The 18,471-nt window shown below is 38.4% G+C and overlaps 2 protein-coding genes and 2 non-coding genes across 5 annotated transcripts in view; 2 read left to right on the plus strand and 2 right to left on the minus strand.

The window, feature by feature from the left end:
* Positions 1 to 7,937, plus strand: part of HAUS6 (HAUS augmin like complex subunit 6) — a 40,984-nt gene extending 33,047 nt beyond the window's left edge. Inside the window, exons 13-17 of one of the 2 annotated variants that reach the window (XM_006094803.3) lie at positions 997 to 1,063; positions 1,366 to 1,551; positions 4,113 to 4,248; positions 5,768 to 6,370; positions 7,837 to 7,937. In XM_006094803.3, the coding sequence (XP_006094865.1) occupies positions 997 to 1,063; positions 1,366 to 1,551; positions 4,113 to 4,248; positions 5,768 to 6,370; positions 7,837 to 7,898 (1,054 nt within the window). In that variant the 3' untranslated portion in view covers positions 7,899 to 7,937. The remainder of the gene's footprint in view (positions 1 to 996; positions 1,064 to 1,365; positions 1,552 to 4,112; positions 4,249 to 5,767; positions 6,371 to 7,836) is intronic. The other variant, XM_023758916.1, reaches the window with a different exon arrangement.
* On the plus strand, positions 781 to 911 carry LOC111827230. Its single transcript, XR_002830729.1, has one exon.
* A 4,063-nt stretch (positions 7,938 to 12,000) lies between the features above and the next one.
* Positions 12,001 to 13,632, minus strand: RRAGA (Ras related GTP binding A). Its single transcript, XM_006094804.3, has one exon. It carries the CDS (start codon positions 13,393 to 13,395, stop codon positions 12,454 to 12,456), a length of 942 nt encoding a protein of 313 aa, XP_006094866.1. The 5' UTR covers positions 13,396 to 13,632; the 3' UTR covers positions 12,001 to 12,453.
* A 3,056-nt stretch (positions 13,633 to 16,688) lies between these two features.
* LOC111827229 lies at positions 16,689 to 16,795 on the minus strand. Its single transcript, XR_002830728.1, has one exon. It is a non-coding gene; the product is annotated as a U6 spliceosomal RNA (small nuclear RNA).
* Between the last annotated feature and the right edge of the window lie 1,676 nt (positions 16,796 to 18,471).

Here is an 18,471-nt window from a genome sequence, read left to right on the forward strand (position 1 = left end):
GTGGTCTCTGGTAATCCTGCCTTTCATATAACCTAGAATAGAAAAGCTTTTGGCCACAAGAAGACCCAGTACATGATTGAATTTGAAAGTTCTTTCAAGATGAAGATAAAGTTGTCAATGCTTAATTAAAGGCTTTAGAAATTTAATAATTTATTTTATAATTATAATGAAAATGTATATAAGGTTTTTAAAAAAAATATGTTTATTGATTTTTTTTTTTAAAGAGAGAGGGAGGGAAAGAGATAGAGAGATAGAAACATCAACAAGAGAGCAACATCATCTATCAGCTCCCTCCTATGCGCCCTACCAGGGATTGAGCCCGCAACCTGGGCTTATGCCCTGACTGGGAATTGAACCAGCGACCTTTTCATGGGTCAACATTCAATCACTGAGCCACACTGGCTGGGCAAGATACATAAGGTTTTTATGTTTATTCAAAGGAGCAAGGGAATGTAAGAGATTAAGGAATACTATGTGTAGAATGCAACAAACAAAGTGAATAACCTTAGGACTATTGTTAGTATAACATATTTCTATAGAGCAAAATTCAGCATAAGAGATATTGATTTTGGTCATGAAATATCAAAAGAATCTGAAAGTCTCTGTTACAATGAAATTCTGTGATCTAAAGATTTAGGATGTTGTAATAATGCCAGTCTAATTAATTGAATTTCTTCTTACCCTTTATTCAAGCTTTTGAGTGTTCATCAAATCATTTAACCCTTGTAAAAAATGCTGATGACTTAAAATATATAGCAGGTAAGGCAAATATTTATAATTTGGGAGGCAGATACACAAATTGAGCTGCAGTACTGCTCTAATTGTCACCATACCTCCGTAGAATAAACTGCCTTTTGATGACCGGGACGAATTGAGAGAAATCGTAACGGACAGATACGGGGCAGACAGTTTTTTAAGAATATTCAGATATATAAAGTGTATGGGATTCTTTCCTCCTCATAACTTGGATTTGTTTTGTTTTATTTTTCCTTTTAGCCCTGCTTCTTCCCTGTTTCAGCCAGTTTCATCATCAGATGGAAATAGTGTTACAATATTTGAAAAGGTACATTTTAAAACAATTTTTAATTCTGATTATATTTAGTATAAAATATTTATTTTTGTTGATACCCCAATTAAATTAAAATTTTATTTTCACATTTCCCAGTATTTGCACATTATGTACCATTTCGATTTACAATTCCCTGTTGCTTCTACAGGGGAATATTGGAATTATTTAATTGTGCCAGTGAACATATAATTTTACAATAATGTTAATAAACTTTTATAGGTTCATGATAACTCAAGAACCTCTAATGGAAATCAGGCACAATTATTAAGATTTTAACTTATGTCTGTCATCTTCAGGACATGAAGTTTGGAACATCTAGAGAAGAAACTGAAACAATTTCTAAGAAAACACCAGAGTATGAAGGGGAAGACTTTCCATCATCATATATTGCAAAGAATACAAAGAGTAGTGCATTAGGAGGCCCTCTGCCAGTTAAAAAAATTGATCCATTCCAGAAAGAGCAAGATCACCTGGCAGAAGAGGTTAGAAAAAGATTGTAAAAAGTATACTGAAATATCTGTTATTTTCTCTATAGTGTTGTGATTGAAAATGAAGTACAGTTAATTATTGATTTACTGGGGGAAATTTGGGGAAGGAGGTCACAGATAATATATAAAAGTCATGGTTAAAGCAAAATTGCTCCTCCCCAAAGTAGAAATAGATTTCATATAAACTTAGTTAAGATTATTTCCATGCTTTAGAACTCATGTCCCATCCTATAAATATCCAAAAGTATAAAAATAATAACATGTATGCTATTTTTTGGAGTTAACCATTACATATCAGTTGTTGGGTAAATATACCCAATGGTTATGCTCTATTAAAATACGTCATGAATGATGTCTGTTGCTTAGCTGAGCTTCCTCTCTTTTTGAATATTAGAACAAAATATTATCACTGAGCAAAGTTTTTGTCCTGCTTTCTAAGTATTTCAAAATAATTAGGTGCATCATTGTTCATGATCTAGGTTTTCCTAACTTAATGCTGTTCTACTTTTTATTGACAAGTGTCTACAATATTACTATTGCTCAGTAGTATTACAGAACTCAGTTTACACAAATGCTCAAGCATTTCTAATGTTATTTTTATTACAGTTTCCCACAACATCCCTTAGCATTGTTTGAATTTAGATAAGCATTCAGAGAATAAATCAGCTCCTGAGAGACTAAAAGAAAAATTTGGCTTAGTACTCTTTAAAAAAAATAATAATAAATATATATATATATATATAGTTTATTTTTCCATTGATTTTTAGAGAGAGTGGAAGGGAAGGGGAGAGACAGAGAGAGAGAAACATCGATGTGAGAGAAACACATCAATTGGTTGCCTCCTGCATCACCCCCCCCTCCTCCCCCTCCTAGGGCTAGGGAACCTGCAACCCAGGTACATGCCTTTGGCCAGAATCGAACCCGGGGCCCTTCAGTCCATGGCCAATGCTCCATCCACTGAGCCAAACCAGCTAGGGCTAGTTTAGTACCTATTGATTTAGGTATTGGAGTTCTCTCTTTTATCTCAATTTTGATATAAGTAAATGAATATTGTCCAAATAAGAGAGCTGGATGTCAGGCATTTTTCTTGTTTGTAACATGAGGAGGTTGGGCCAGTTTTATGGTCTCTAAATATTGTTCTTAAAAATATTTTTATTGATTTTTAGAGAGAGAGGAAGGGAAAGGGAGAGAGAGAAGCATCAATTTGAGAATGATTTGGGGTGCTTCCTGCATGCACCCTACTGGGTAATCCAGCTGAAACCTGGGTTTGTGCCCCAAACTGGGAATCGAACTGTGGCCACATGTTGGTGCACGGGACAATGCCCACCCACCTGACCCATAGCAGCTAGGGCTCTAAGTATTTTTAAATTTCTAAAGTCCTATTGTTTTCTTTGTTAGGTGATTACACTAAAGAAAAGATGGTCAGTCTTTTTTCTTTCCCGATGGAAGGAAAGGCACATTCTCTGGTTAAAAGTATTTATAGTAGCAGTGGAATGGATGTGATGGAAAAGGAGAGCCCTCAAAACCTCAAAAAGCTCTGAAAATAAAGTGAAATGAATCTTATTTAATAGTGTTGGTGACAGGAATATTTAGTATTTGAATTCTAAAAAGCCCTGTTTTCACAAGGGAGGGTAAGTGCAGGCCAATTTGATTATGGTTGTTGGAAATTTATTCTTTATGGATTTCAAGGGTCAGGTGTTTTTTTTGGATTTATTCACTTTTAATTAATACAGAGTGCTATTTTCATTTTGTATACTTTTTTTTATTTTAGAAAGTATCTATGCCTTGTTCACTAATTTATATTTGATAATGAGATTTCTGGCAAAGAAATATGTTGTCAGAATGTATTCTATTTATTAATAGAAGTGTTACTGTGCAAATGGTTTATAATTAAGAATCTGCTTGCTTTAAAACTATCATTTTAGCAGATATAGAGTTGTCAAGCTCAATGATGTAGCAGATGGTAGTTTAGTTTTAGGTCACTGTGTAGTCAGAACTACCTCCAAATCTTCCTAAGTATAAAGAGTCTTATCTGTTCTCTCCTTTATAATGGGACATCCATTTAAAATAAGGGAGGAAACTGTTTTGTGTTACCTTATAGCAGCAATTTTCAACCGGTGCCGCAAGAATTTTTAAAGCATGCAATACCTGACTATTTAGTCAGGGCCACTGACCTCTTTTCTCTTAGATTGTCAATAAAAAAATGACAACAGCTAGTACAATAATAGCCATCTGGTGTGAACTAATAAAAATTATATTTATTATTTTTGTCATATCGGCATAAAATATATTTTTTGATGTGCGCAGAATTTTAGTAATTAGTTTATGTGTGCCATTAAATGAAAAAGATTGAAAATGGCTGCCTTGTAGGATTGTGCCTAGATAGTCTGTAGGGAGTATCTGGGAGCTACACTGTTGAGTATACTTTTATGCCATCTGCAGTGGAAGGGCTGCTGACTAAAGTGCTTTCTGTTATTATCAGGGCTTTTTTTGCATTCTATCAATGGGCTTAATTTGGAGGTAATTTTTGCTTTACCTTTTCTTTTCTGTTTTAGGTTGTGAGGACAGTATTATCTGATTCACCACAGCTCTCTACGGGAAAAGAAGTAAAATTAGAGGAACTGATTGACTCTCTAGTTTCTAACCCATTCTTAACTAGGAAACAAATTCCCCGAACTCCAGAAAACTTGAGTAAGTTAATAATGTTTTCTCTATCACTTATTTTCTTTTTTATACATTACCATTATTAGAACTATGGTCTGACAAATCTTTTGGAAGCTCACTTTAAAACTCTTTTACTGCCCTAGCTGGTTTGGCTCAGTGGATAGAGCATTGGCCTTCGGACTGAAGGGTCCCGTGTTCAATTCCAGTCAAGGGCACATGCCCAGGTTGTGGACTCAATCCCAGTAGGGGGTGTGCAGGAGGCAGCCGATTAATGATTCTCTCTCATCATTGATGTTTCTGTCTCCTTCTCCCTTCCTCTCTGAAATCAACAAAAATATATTAAAAAACAAAAACTCTTTTACTTAAGTTTAGTGGCAATGGGTTTTTGTTTTGACGTAAGGGATTTTTATCGAAGTATTACATGTGGGCACTCTCACTTATATGGCAGTCCTCTTTAGTAAAATTATTTTGCCCTGATACTGTACAATTTTGTTTTTTGTTTTACTTGACTTTTTCCTGGAAAATATTTTAGTTGATCACTTAAAAAAAATCCTCTGCCTTCACATCTGATCTGTGATCAATATTTATAGAGTATAGAGGTTTGATCTCCCAGGCAGTAACCAGCAGCATCAGCCAAAAACTGTGTGCTCAGAGATCTTTCCTACCTCTCCTAAGCCAGCCAGAATGCCCAATACATTTTTTAAAAATATGTTTTTATTTATGTCAGAGAGGAAGGGAGAGGGAGAGAGATATAGAAACATCAATGATGAGAGAGAATCATTGATCGGCTGCCTCCTGCACACCCTCCAGTGGGGATCGAGCCCACAACCCAGGCATGTACGCTTGACTGGAATTGAACCTGGGACCCTTCAGTCCGCAGGCCAACACTCTATCCACTGAGCCAAACCGGCTAGGGGCCAATAAATTTTTTTAAATAACTTATAATTTGTGTAGATAAAGTTCTGATACTGTCCTTATGTAGGCACATCATCCTGGTTGAGTGGTTAAATATTTCCATTTTGCTGCTAGAAATAATATATTCAAATTTAAATTGATCACTTCAGGTTGAATTGAATCACAAAGCCTAACGCACTGTTTTTGCAAAGTTATATTGAACACACCCTTGCTCATTTGTCAACATATTGTTTATGGATGCTTTCATGCTACAGTGGCAGAGTTAAATAGTTGACATAGACCAGATGGCCTGCAAAGCCTAAAATATTACTTACTCTCTGGCCTTTTACAGAAAAGGTTTGCTGAACTCTGTCCAAAATAGCTTTTTGATACATACAATTTGTATGTGCTGTACAAAAGTATATGTACATTTCAGGAATAGGTTTTGTTATTTGTGTGTGATTAGTTGGAGATAAGTTCTTTGATCTTGTTGGGCTTTGGTATATTGTGGAGCCTTATCATTCAACTAGCATATCTGTGGAACATATACTCAGTAGCTTTATCTTGAGCACTAGAAATGAAATGTTTATTTGCATGCTGTGTTTGGGAATATTGGTAAATTGTGTTTGTTTTTTTCTCCCCCTTTAATTAGTCAGTGATATTAGGAGCTCATGGAGAAAAGCTATTAAAATAGAAGATAACAGAAGTACAGAATCAATTCAAATGGATACTGAACTTAGAGAAGGTTTTAAGGATATTGATTTTGGCATATTACATGAAACTCTTCCAGAAGATGTTGGTCATTTAAGTCTTAATAGCTCCAATAGTACAGAGGCCAATTTTAAACTGGAACCAAATAGTCCTATGAACAGTAGCATTTTTCCAGAAGATGTTGTGGGAGAAAGACAGACTACTCCAAAATCAGACTCCCATGTACAGGCTATTTACAGTAGATATGAGGCTCTGAAAAAATCTCTTATCAAGAAAAAGGAAGAAACTTACCTCTTTAATTCTGAAATACCTAAAAGACACAAACAAGAATTGAGCCCTGCTCCTCAAGCCATGCAAACAGATGATATGCTTAACCTGCTGGACACTCAAGATTTGCATACTGACTATACAAAACCATCTTTACGAATGCCCCTTGGTGAAAGAAAACGGTCTCTTTCACCACTAATCAAGTTTTCTCCAGTGGAACAAAGATTGGGGACCACGAGGCCATGTAGTCTTGGAGAACTTTCACCTTATTTAAAAGGTAAGATTAAATAAACCTGTGCATGTTAACGTGCTAAAGTTTTCTCTCAACTTCTCATAAAAATAGTACACAATGAATGCTACATGATCTTTGTTAATGTGACAAAATATGCTCATTCTTTTGGCTAGGATGAGAAAAGTGTACCCATCACTATTATGGGTACTTTCAGAATCTCTAGTGATGTGTATGTAGTTTACAATTAGTCTGGGATGGTTTGAAAACAAACCAAAAACTTGAAACCTATTGCTTTTGTAATACAAACTAATAAAGGTAAATTTCATCAAAATCTTCTTGGCTACTGGAAGATGGTTCTAAAAAAGTTGAGAAACACTGTTATGTGGGACGCGGTTACGGTGTTTTGGCCAGGTTTAAGCCTCGGACTAATGAAAGGACAGGGTCCTCTCATTGCCACGTGCAAGTCCCAGCTGGAGGGCAGGGCCCTCCCAGCACAATCATAGCCAACGGCTGTGGTTGTAAGCTTGAACCTATGGTCCAAACACGTAGCCCCACGTGGCTTGTGATAAGAGTTCGGGTGCATGTAGTTGAGTGAGGTTGAAACTCACGAGAATGCTGTAAACAACTCTGTTAAATATCATTTTTGTAATATAATATCTGTGATTTGCTTTAAAATAAATTTGGTGTGGGTGGGATGATAAAACAAGGTCAGTGTATTAGTTTTCTAGGTCTGCCAAAGCAAAATGAGTGGCTTAAATTGAAATTTATTGTCTCTGCAGACAATAAGTTTTGGAGGCTAGAAACCAGCCTCAAGGTGTTGGCAAGAACCATGTTCCTTGAAGCCACCAGACTAGAGGAAGATCCTTCTTGCCTCTTCTGGTAGCCTCAGGTGTTCTTTGGCTTGTGGCAACAAAACTCTATACTTGCTCTGCCTTCCTCTTCACATGGCGTTCTCCCCCATGTGTCTCTGCACTTTCTTATAAGGGCCCGTCCTACTCTACAATGACCTCATCTTAACTGATCATATCTGCAATGACCTTATTGGAAACTTCAACATATCTGTGTGGGGGACACAATTTAACTCATTAATAGTTAGTATTAAATAATTATTGAATTATTGAAGCAAACTATGTTAGGTTAATCATAATTCTTTTATATATGTTTGAAAATTTTAAACATAGAGTTAAAAAAACTGCTCTTAAAGCATGTTAGAACAGATATGGGTCTGGTGATAATTCATTATATGTCACTCTGATTTGCCCATGATAATTAAAAATTGGTATATTGAAAAGTATTCTAAGAGGGTTAAAAAAATATTCTAAGAGGGATATATTGATATTCTCTGGAGAATACCTCAGTGAGAATGATGGTAATTTAATCATAGTTAAATATCTATATGTGAACGTTATCCTTAAGAAGACTGAAATTTGCTACTACTTGGAGTCTGTGCTATTTGATTTTTTTGGTAATGTTTGCGTATCCTTTTCTCTTTTTTAAAATCAATTTTGCAGAAGCAGAAATCTTGAATAAGAGCCTTGATGCAAAAGAATCGCCGTCTGAATTGAAGAGATAATTTACTTACGTTGCACACTTCAGTTGAAGCAAGTTGATTAAAAAATAGACTTATAGCCCTAGCTGATGTGGCTCAGTAGGTTGAGCATCCTCCCATGAAATGAGAAGTCACCGGTTCGATTCCTGGTCAGGGCACATGCCCCGGTTGCTGGCTTGTAGGAATTGTGCAGGAGGCAGCTGGTTGATGTTTCACACATTGGTGTTTCTCTCCCTCTCCTTTTCTCTCGCTAAAATAAATAAAAACAACACAAAAACAAACAAAAACACCCCAGACTTATAGGGGTGGGTGGAGGTGGAGGAGTTATAGGGGGGATAAATGGTGATGAAAAAAAAACAAAGCCAAAAAAATTTAAAAGCCCCCCAAAACTGATATTTTTCAAGGTCTAAAAAGTCTTAAATAATTCCCTTTAGCCTCTTCTAATGTTTTTAGGTAAGTGGAGTTGAAATGTGAAGTATTTGGAAAGCAAACATCAAGTTATGTGAAGCCATTTTGATTTCTTGAATAATCTTATAAGCATTAAGAAAATGGCAAAGTAGTAGTTAAATTTACTATAATTTCAGTTAACTAACATAAGGATGAGTAGTTTTTGATATTACATGGTTAAGATAATAGCCATTGAATACATTGATCTTTCATTTTAGGGAAATATAGAACTTTTATTATTTCTTAATGAAACATTCTGGTACTAACAAAAAATAAAAGAGAAAAATAGTGCTTTGAGCTGTGTAGTCAAAAGGACAAAGTTTGGAAAGCTCTAAATAGGTTTCATGATTGATTATTCAAGTAGGTTGATGCTGAAAAATGATATTTTATGGAATAAAGTGCATGTGGTATGTGAAGACTGGAGCAGAATGAATTTAGTAAAAAAGGAAAAAGATGGAAGAAGATGACACTTTTAAGGAATCCTATCAAACTGAATCCATTCATTGGGTTGTATAGCAGATTTATATTTAGTCTAATTTAGACTATGAAAATTTAACTTAACCCTACTTTTATATTTTAACAGAAAAAAATGCAAATTAAAAAATGTCTGTGTGTTTTCTTTTATTGGGGAGGGGGGACGGTGAGGGCACTGTTTTGTGGGAAAGGAGCTAATTTTGATTATATTGCTTTCTTCCTCAGTTCCCCAAAGCCTACAGAACAGTCTCAAAATAACTTGAGAAAACTGAATTTGGGGTTAAATAACTTGCTCAGTGTCACACAGCTAAGTCAGTGGTAAAGCTAGGATTTGACCCTATTTTCTTTCCTTAATAAACCACAAGTAACTAAAGGCCAGGACAGTAGGATATGGCTCAGAAATGGGAGTCAGATGTAAGGCCTCTTGTACAAAACCCTGCCCCACTCAGTCATGGTCTCTGGCCAAGAAAAGGGCTTGTCTCTAGAATCAAGTGAGTACATCCCATAGCTCTCCATGGATCAGGAGGAATGAATACACACTGGAAGGCATAGCACCAACAGTACCCCTCTATCTTGTCCCAACTCTTAACCATTAAAATCATGTCCACTTGCCAAGAAACTGACAGGGAGAGGAGAAAAGGGGAAGGGAGAGTTCTGGAAGTAGGTGGGCTTAATTATCTTTCACTCATTTTGGGCTTCTCTAAGTTGTTTGTTCAATCCCAGTTTGAGGCCAGTGAGAAAGACAGAAAAAAGCACATATTTTCAGTGGAAAAAAAAAAAAGCTCCTAAGGTGCTATATTCCTTTATTAGTTAATACAACAAATAAGGGACTTTATAGGTATACTGGGAAACTAAGTTCTCTATCTTAAGAAAACTCAGTATCTGTAAATCCAAAATTTAATGTTAGGAAGGATAGGGCATCATCTAAGTACCAGAGCCATTACTAGTCAATATATATGATTTCATCTAATTCTTATACTGTTAAGATAGTGATTATTATACCTGTTTTGCAGATGGGCTGAAGCCAGGGAGCTTACATGACTTGTCTTAACCTCTAGAGTGCCGGGGAGCGTGATCGCGCTCCTGTCTTTCCCCAAAAGTGCCGCTCCTCTTGCAGTGTCACTATTAGATGCTAGTAGTTCACTCTTTGTTGACAGATGGCACCTAAGTGCAGATTACTTATGATGCCGAATGTTTGTAGTTCTAAAATTAACCACTGGCATTTATCTGCCTTATTTTCATAATTTTTTCCCTAAACTGCTGTAAAATCAGCAAAAATGCCTTGGCAATTTTGGCATAGTTCCTAGGATATTGGTTGGCACTCAAAGGGTTAAATGGACTCAGGGAATCATCTGCAATACATAGATTCTATAGGTCTAAAATGGGGATTAGGAATCTGCATTTTAAATATGCTTCCTTGGTAATTATCAGACTAAAAAGCTTAAGAGCTAACCCTAGCCAAGTTAGCTCAGTTGGTTAGAGCATCATCCTGATATGCTAAAGTTGAGGGCTCAATCCCCAGTCTAACCAACAGAGCCACCCCACCAGGGCAAAGTCAATTTTATCTAAAGGAAAAACAGGAATTCTTGAGACCTGTATAAAAGGAAACCCTATTTTTTCCTACTCTGAATAAACTAAAATATGTTTAAGGACATTTTCCTCAATGCAAGGAAAGTGTATGCTAAAGTAAAATTCTCTTTTACATGTTACATATGCATAGTTCTCCCTAGTGAATGCCAAGTCTACATCCTAAATTTAAAATATTTGTGGGTCCCCTATGAGACTTTGTAAATATGTTCTACATGCTCTAGTTCACTTGGCTATGAAACTTGCTAGATATAAAAAAGAACCATGCCCTTCAAACCACAAAATGATCACATATAGTTAACCAGTAACTTGATCAACAAAAATTTGTGAGATTCAGATACAAGCATTTTGTTACTGCCATTTTAATTTTTAGAGTCACTAATGTGGTACTTTAAAAAGTACATTTATACCTTCAGAGTTTTTTTCATCTGGAGCCTTTATAGTAACTTATTGCCAAAGGCTCCAAGTAGATGAGTGTAATTACTTGCATCTGGTTAGCTTCTTGCTCTTCACAGGTAGGGGACCTTGTCATTCACATACAGCTGTAAAGTTGTATTGCTTATATTTAATCTGTATACAGAGCTAATTCTCATTTGTAAAAAGAGAGGTGAGAGGAGTTGATCAGAGGTTTCTTGGCTCTAAAATATGTAGATTGCTTTAATCTTTAAGGTAGCTGGAAAGGGACATTTTAGATCTGTTTTCTGATTTCACCACACCCCATTGCCAGTCCAAATTAGGAATCTTATCCGTCCCTCAAAGTAGTTAATCTAAGAATCTGATTCAGTATTATCCAATTTCCAGACAAATGCAGATGGGAAAGTGATCTTGCCCAAAAGTGACCTAACCACTATTGAAATTATTTAACTTACTGGACTTCAGTTTCCTCCATCTATAAAGGGAATTATATGAAGTAATGTACACTTCAAAAGCTAGGATTTTTATGATTAACCACTTATCAGTGGGATAGTAGTGGGATGTAATAGGAAAGGGGGAGGATCTGTAATCTTATTGCCTAGGTTCAGCTCTATTAGGCCATACCAGTTTTCTCATTTATTAAAGTAGAGATAAAAGTAATTTACTTCATAGGTTGTGAGGAGTAATAAGAAAATGCACATCAAGTGTTTAAGAATACCTGGCATTTAGTAAGGGTTCAATATGTTGCTAGGCTTCATGTCCAGTAATTTTGGAGTATGTGTGTGGGGTTGGGGCAAAAAGAATGGCTTAGTAGGTGGTATTGCTAGCTGACACAGTACTGAGTATGTGCCAAGCACCATTCTAAATGCATTCTAGGTTTTAATTTAATCCTTTTAACAATCCTATTTTGTAGTGCTATTCTTACCCACATTTTATAAATGAGAAAACCCAACAGCAAAATTAAATACCTTGCCCAGTTTACAGAGCTAGTAAGTGAAGGCACTAGAAAGAATACTAACTCAGCTCAGGTGGTCTAGCTCCAGATTCAATGTTCAATCACTGTTACAGTTGCTATGAAACATCCCTCAGGTGATGGGGAGCTAAGATCACAAAATCAAATTTACCAGTAAAGCAATGCTTGTGGGCAGGCAGAAGCTTTAGATTTACATATTAACCCCTTCAAATTATTTCAAATAAGACCATATTTTAAATTGCTAACAGCAAATGTTTATTTATGACTGAAGCCAAGAAGAATTTATAAATGCATTTTAATATCTTGCTGATAAAATAGTAACATTCCACCTTTGCAATCTTGCAAGGAATACAGGAAGATATTGTAAAGGCTTTGATGTGTATATCTATTACAACCAGGTAATCGGAACACACACACACACACCAACACCACACACACCACCTACTTTAGTGTTACACCATACCAACTTTTCAGAAAGGCCATCTTAAAGCTCTACTGGATAGCTGAGGAAAGAGCGTCCGAGATTTAAAGAATGGGGAGCAGGGAAGAGATGGAAGTAGTAAGCAGCACACAATTCAAAGCCCACTTTGAAGCACACGACATTATGAATACTAAAAGGATGCGGGGGAGGGAGGGAGGGAGGGAAGGCAATTCAGCATCTTCAGAGAGAGCATTTGCCAACATTCAACGCATGAGGAGGCTGTGCTTGGGCCCATCCACTCTCTCCAGCTTCTCAAAGTGTTTCCTGGCATTGCGAATGTTGATCAGCGTGGCTGCAGACGGGATCGACGGATCCGACATCACCACCATCACGTACGTGTTTGAGGTGAAGATGTCGATGAAAGCGGCGAAGTTGGAATTTCTAACTTCCATGCTCTGGAAAGAAGCGGCCAATTTACTGCAGCTCAGCTTGAACTGCTTAATGATGTTGCTGATCTTCTCAAACCGGTGCACGTCGCGCTGCTCTTTGCACTGGTAATGGGAAATGACCAGGAACGTCGCTCTCTCGAACAGCAGAACTTCGTCGGCCTCGATAATTTGGGCAAAATTCCTCAGGTTCATCTCCAGCTGCTGGACGTTGGGAATCAGCTGATAGACAATGCTGGACCAGGCTTTGTAGAGCGTCTCGTCCCAGATGGAGGTTCGGAAACAAGCGCACTCCAGGGGGCGAGACAAGCGCCTGAGGTCTTCCTCTCGCTCCTTGAAAATCAGGTCACGCTGATCCTCCTGAACCAGATCCATTTTGTGCACCAGGCAGAAGATTTTGGCATCAGGGGAGTTCTGGAGGATGGCCTCCAGACACGACTGGTAGTAATGCATGTCCTTCTCCAGTTCGCGGCTCTCCACGTCGAACACGTAAATCAGCACCTCGACGTTACGGAAGATGTTGTCTCGCTGGCTGGTGAAGTAGTTTTCCATGAAGGTGTCCTGCCCGCCACAGTCCCACAGGTTCAGCACCAGGTTGCCCAGAAACCGGACGTGGGAGTGCTCCACATCGATGGTGGCACCCAGGCGCCGGGTGTCGCGAGCAATGTAATTTGCAAAGATAATCGACCTCATGCTGGTCTTTCCCGACCCGCTCTTCCCCATCAACAGCACCTTTTTCTTCATGGCTGTATTGGGCATCACCCGCCGGGAGCCGCCGCGGACTGGGCCTCAGGGCGCGGCCTAACTGCAGCGCGGAGGGAGGGAGCGGCCGGGCGTCGCGGGGGCTCCGCAGGCTGGGCCGCGCGGCTGGGCAGGCGGGGAGGCCGGGAGAGCGAGCTGGGGGCGGCGAGGCCCGGCGGGGTGAGCTCTGCGCGGGAGAGAGGAGCAAACGGCTGCAACAGCTCCGGCGACCGCTCGCCTTCCGGTGAGGAAAGCCGCTGCGTCTCCGCGGCCGCCCACTTCCGGCGGCGATCTCGCGAGAACTGCCGCGCTCGGCCGTCCGGGCCTCAGGAGCTTTGATCAACTGCTCTTTTAATGAAACCGAGCAGAGGCCCCGGAGCGAGAAAATGGAAGGGGAGCCCGGGATTCTAGTGTTCGGTTCCTCTATTTCAGCTGGGTTTAGGGTGTGCAAAGGTGTGCGCGTGCGGTCCTTTGGGAGAGTGCTGCCACCTCGCGGCCAGCCCACCCTGAGCCGTGACGCGGGGCTGGAAGAGGGCGGTATTCTGGGTGGTTTAGGCCGGGGAGCGAGGCCGGTGACGCCGCGGGGGGCGGAGCTCTCGGCCCGGTCAGGCCTCCCCGGAGTCCCCGGTTTACTGAGGACCGGGGCGGGGCTAGCGACCACTGCACCGAAGAGGAAAGTGAGCCTTCGAGAAGTTCAGTGACGGCCCAGGGCTCCCCCGCCGCACCGGGCGACATCCCGACTCCCCCTTAGTGCCTTTTCCACTCGGAAGTTCCTTCCTCACACCTGTCTGTCGGGTCAGCTCAGACTTTAGCATTTACCGTCAGCCTCCCAGAGCTCGAGGAACTAATATGGAACCTGTGCATTAGCCCAAGCCTCACAATGACCCTGTGAATAAATAACCCGATTTCCAGTGAGTAAATCCAAGCTTGGAGGGGGGTTAAGTAACATTGGCAAGTTATACACCTATTAAGTGGTGAAATGCAATTTTACTTAACAAATATATCTTTAAGGTGCACAACATGATTTGATAATATACAGCGAAATGATTACGACAGTCAAGCTAATGAACATACCTTTGTGGTGAGAGTATCTGAAATCCACTCGTAGAAAATTTACAGTATGCAATACAGTATTAACCACAGTCATCATGCTTTCGGTTAGCTCTCCATCCTACATCGTGCAACCCCCATTCTCCCCACCTCCCTTCCCCCGTTAACCAGTCTACTCTCTGCTACTATATATATAAGATTCTGCCTTAAGTGAGGCCATGCAAGCTTCTTTTTCTTGCTGTGTCTGGTTTATTTCACTGAGCATAATGGCCTCCAGTTTCATCCATATTGTTGCAAATGGCAGGATCTCCTTTATTTATTTAATTTTTTTTTATTGATTAATTGATTAAGGTATTACATGTGTGTCCTTATCCCCCCACTGACCCCCCACCCCCCTGGTGTCTGTGTCCATTGGTTAGGCTTATGTGCATGCATACAAGTCCTTCGGTTGATCTCTCCTCCTTACCCCCACCCTCCCCTACCTTCCCTTAAAGGCTGAATAATATTAATATTACATTTATTCATATAAAGCGTCATTTCTCTTTTAATGTAAAAAGCTTACTTTCTGTTTAAAAGTTAATACACTTGTAGTCTAAGTCACCTAGAATATTCTTTAACACCATATTCTAAAAATAGATCAGATATTAACAGATTTTAGCTAAAATATATCAATAGCAGAATTCCTGCTGTCCCATGGATAGGTTGAACATTTTTTATTTTTAGCATTTGAGCTATTTAAATTCTCTAGTATTTATGTTGGATTATAGTGATGTTTCCCCCCAGTTTTATTGAGATACAGTTGACATTTAACATTGCATTTATTTTAGGTGTACAACATAATGATTTTATATATAGCCAAATAACTACTACAATAAGTTTAGTTAACACCCCTGACCTCAACATATTTAAAATTTTTCTTATGATGAGAATTTTTTAGGTCTACTCTTAGCAAATTTCAAATGTACAATGCAGTATTGTTAACTATAACCACCAAGTAGTACATTACATTCTTAGAACTTATCTTTAAGTGGAAGTTCATACCTTTTCTTTTAATATTATTATTATTTTTTAATTCTCACCCAAGTATATTTTTCCATTGATTTTTAGAGAGAGTGGGAGAGAGAGGGAAAGACAGAGAGAAACACTGATATGAGAGAAACACATGGATTGGTTGCCTCCTGCACATGGCCTGGCAGGGCCCAGGCTGTGGAGGAGCCTGCAACCGAGGTACGTGCCCTTGACCGGAATTGAATTCAAGACCCTTTGGTCTGCAGGCCGACACTACCCACTGAGTCAAACTGGCCAGGGTGGAAGTTTGTACCTTTTGACCATCTCCACTCATTTTACTCACTCCCCAACCTCTACCTCTGGCAATCACCAATCTTTTTTCTGTGCTAATGAGTTTTTTATTTTATTTCTTAGGTTCCACTATTAGTGAGATCATACAGTATTTGTCTTTCTCTGTCTGACTTATTTCCTTAGCATAATGCCTTCTAGATTCGTCCCTATTGTTACTAATGGCAGGATTTCTTTCCTTTTTATGACTGAAAAATTATCTGGCACATTTTCTTCTCCATTCATCTATGAACATTTGCATTGTTTCCATATCTTGACTGTCTCTCTATATAAAAGCCTAATATGCAAAGTGTCTCCTCGGGAGTTCAACCAGCCAGGAGTTCGATCGCTCGCTATGACGTGCACTGACCACCAGGGGGAGGCGCAGAATGAAGAAAGGCCCTGGCAGCCAGGGAAGGGAGGCCCCGGCCAGCAGTCAGCAGCTGCTAGGGACCCTACCCATGCACGAATTTTGTGCACTGGGCCTCTAGTTATAAATAATCCTGCAGTGATGCAGTGATTATGGGGGGGCGGGGAGGGTGTTACACATATCTTTTTAAGATAGTGATTTTGTTTTCTTTGAATATATGCCCAGAAGTGGGATTGCTGAGTCATATGGTAGTTCTATTTTGAATTTTTTAAAAAAGTTGTTTTTATTGTCGAAAGTATTTCAGATGTCCTGTTTTATTCCCCATTGACTCTCTTCACCCCACACTAGACCCTTCACCCCCAGACCTTCACTGCACTATATTTTTAATTTTTTAAGGAAACACCATATTGTTTGTCACAGAGGCTGCACCAGTTTACATTCCTACCAACAGTGCACAAGGATTAGCTTTTATCCACATCCTCACCAACATGTTTTCTCTTGTCTTTTTGATGATAGGCATTCTAACAGGTGATATATCATTGTAGTTTTTTTTTCTATAAATATGGAACGCTTCACGAATTTGCATGTCATCCTTCTGCAGGAGCCATGCTAATCTTCTCTGTGTCATTCTAATTTTAGTATATGTGTTGCTGAAGTGAGCACTATCATTGTAGTTTTGATTTGCCTTTCCCTGATAGTGATGTTGAACATCTTTTCATGTATCTGTTGGCCATTTGTGTGTCTCCATTGTAAAAATGTCTATTCAGTTTCTCTGCCCATATTTTAATCTGATTTTTTCTAGTGAGTTATGTATTTTGGATATTAGTCCTTATCACATAAATGACTTGCAAACATTTTCCCCCATTCAGTAGGTTGCTTTTTCATTTTGTTGATGGTTTCCTTTGCTGTGAGAAGCTTTTTAGGTTGATGTAGTCCCACTTGTTTATTTTTCATTTTGTACTTTTAGTGTCATATCCAGAAAACATTTCCCAATATTGAGGAGCTTTATTTCTTATGCTTTCTTCCAGAAGTTTTATGGTTTTAGGTCTTATGTTCAAGTCTTTAATTCTTCTTGAGTTGATTTTGTGTATAGTGTAATGCAGAGGTTCAATTTCATTCTTTTGCATGTGGCTGTCCAGTTTTCTCAACATTATTTATTAAAGAGACTACTCTTTCTCCATTGTGTATTCTTGGCCTCTGTTGAAAATTAGTTGATCATATACACTTGGTTTTATTTTTGGACTGTCTATACTGTCCCATATGTCTGTTTTTATGCCAGTACCATACTTTTTTGATTACTATAGCTTTGCAGTATAATTTGAGATAAGAAACTATGATGCCTTCGACTCTGTTCTTAAGATTGCTTTGGCTATTCAGGGACTTTTGAGGTCCCATACAGATTTTAGAGTTTTTTTTTTCTATTTCTGTGAAAAATGTCATTAGCATTATGATAGGGATTGCATTTAATTGGTAAATGGTTTTGGGTAATATGGACATTTAGACAATATTAATTCTTCTAATCCGTGAACATAGGATATCTTTCCATTCATTTGTTTTGTCTTCAGTTTCTTTCATCATTAATTTATAGCTTTCAGTGTACAGATCTTTCACCTCCTTGCTTAAATTTATTCCTAAGTATTTTATTCTTTTTTATAAGATCGTGAATGGGATTGTGTTCTTGAGTTCCTTTTCAGATAGATTGTTGTTGGCACATAGAAGCACACTGATTTTTGTAGGTTGATTTTTTGTATCCTGAAATATTACTGATTTTGTTTTTTAATTCTAACAGTATTATTTTAGGGGGATGGCTTAAAGTTTTCTACATATAGGAGCATGTAATCTGTAAACAGTGATAATTTTACTTTTCCTTTCTAATTAGGATGCTTTTTATTCTTTTTGTCTCATTGCTTTTGCTAGTACTTCCAGTACTATGTTGAATAGGAGTGACAAGAATGGGCAACCTTCATTCTACTGGATCTTAGAGCAAAAGCTTTCAGTTTTTACCCATTGATGTTAGCTGTGGTTTTTCATAAATGGCTTATATTGTTTTGAGGAAATTTTCTTTTATACCTATTTTGCTGAGAGTTTTATCATGAGTGGATATTAACTTTGTCAAATGTTTTTTTCTGTATCTATTGAGATGATCCTGTGGTTTTTATTTTTCAGTCTGTTAATGTGGTAAATCACATTGATTTGAATACATTAAAACAACATTGCACTCTAGGGATAAATTGCAGTTGGTCGTGGTGTATAATCTTTTTGGTGTGTTGTTAAGTTTGGTTTGTTACTATTTTATTATGGACTTTTGTATCTGTTACTTTCCTTTTTTCTTTTCTTTT

Source organism: Myotis lucifugus, unplaced genomic scaffold (assembly GCF_000147115.1).
Source record: "Myotis lucifugus unplaced genomic scaffold, Myoluc2.0 scaffold_144, whole genome shotgun sequence".
NCBI classification, from domain to species: Eukaryota; Metazoa; Chordata; class Mammalia; order Chiroptera; family Vespertilionidae; genus Myotis; species Myotis lucifugus.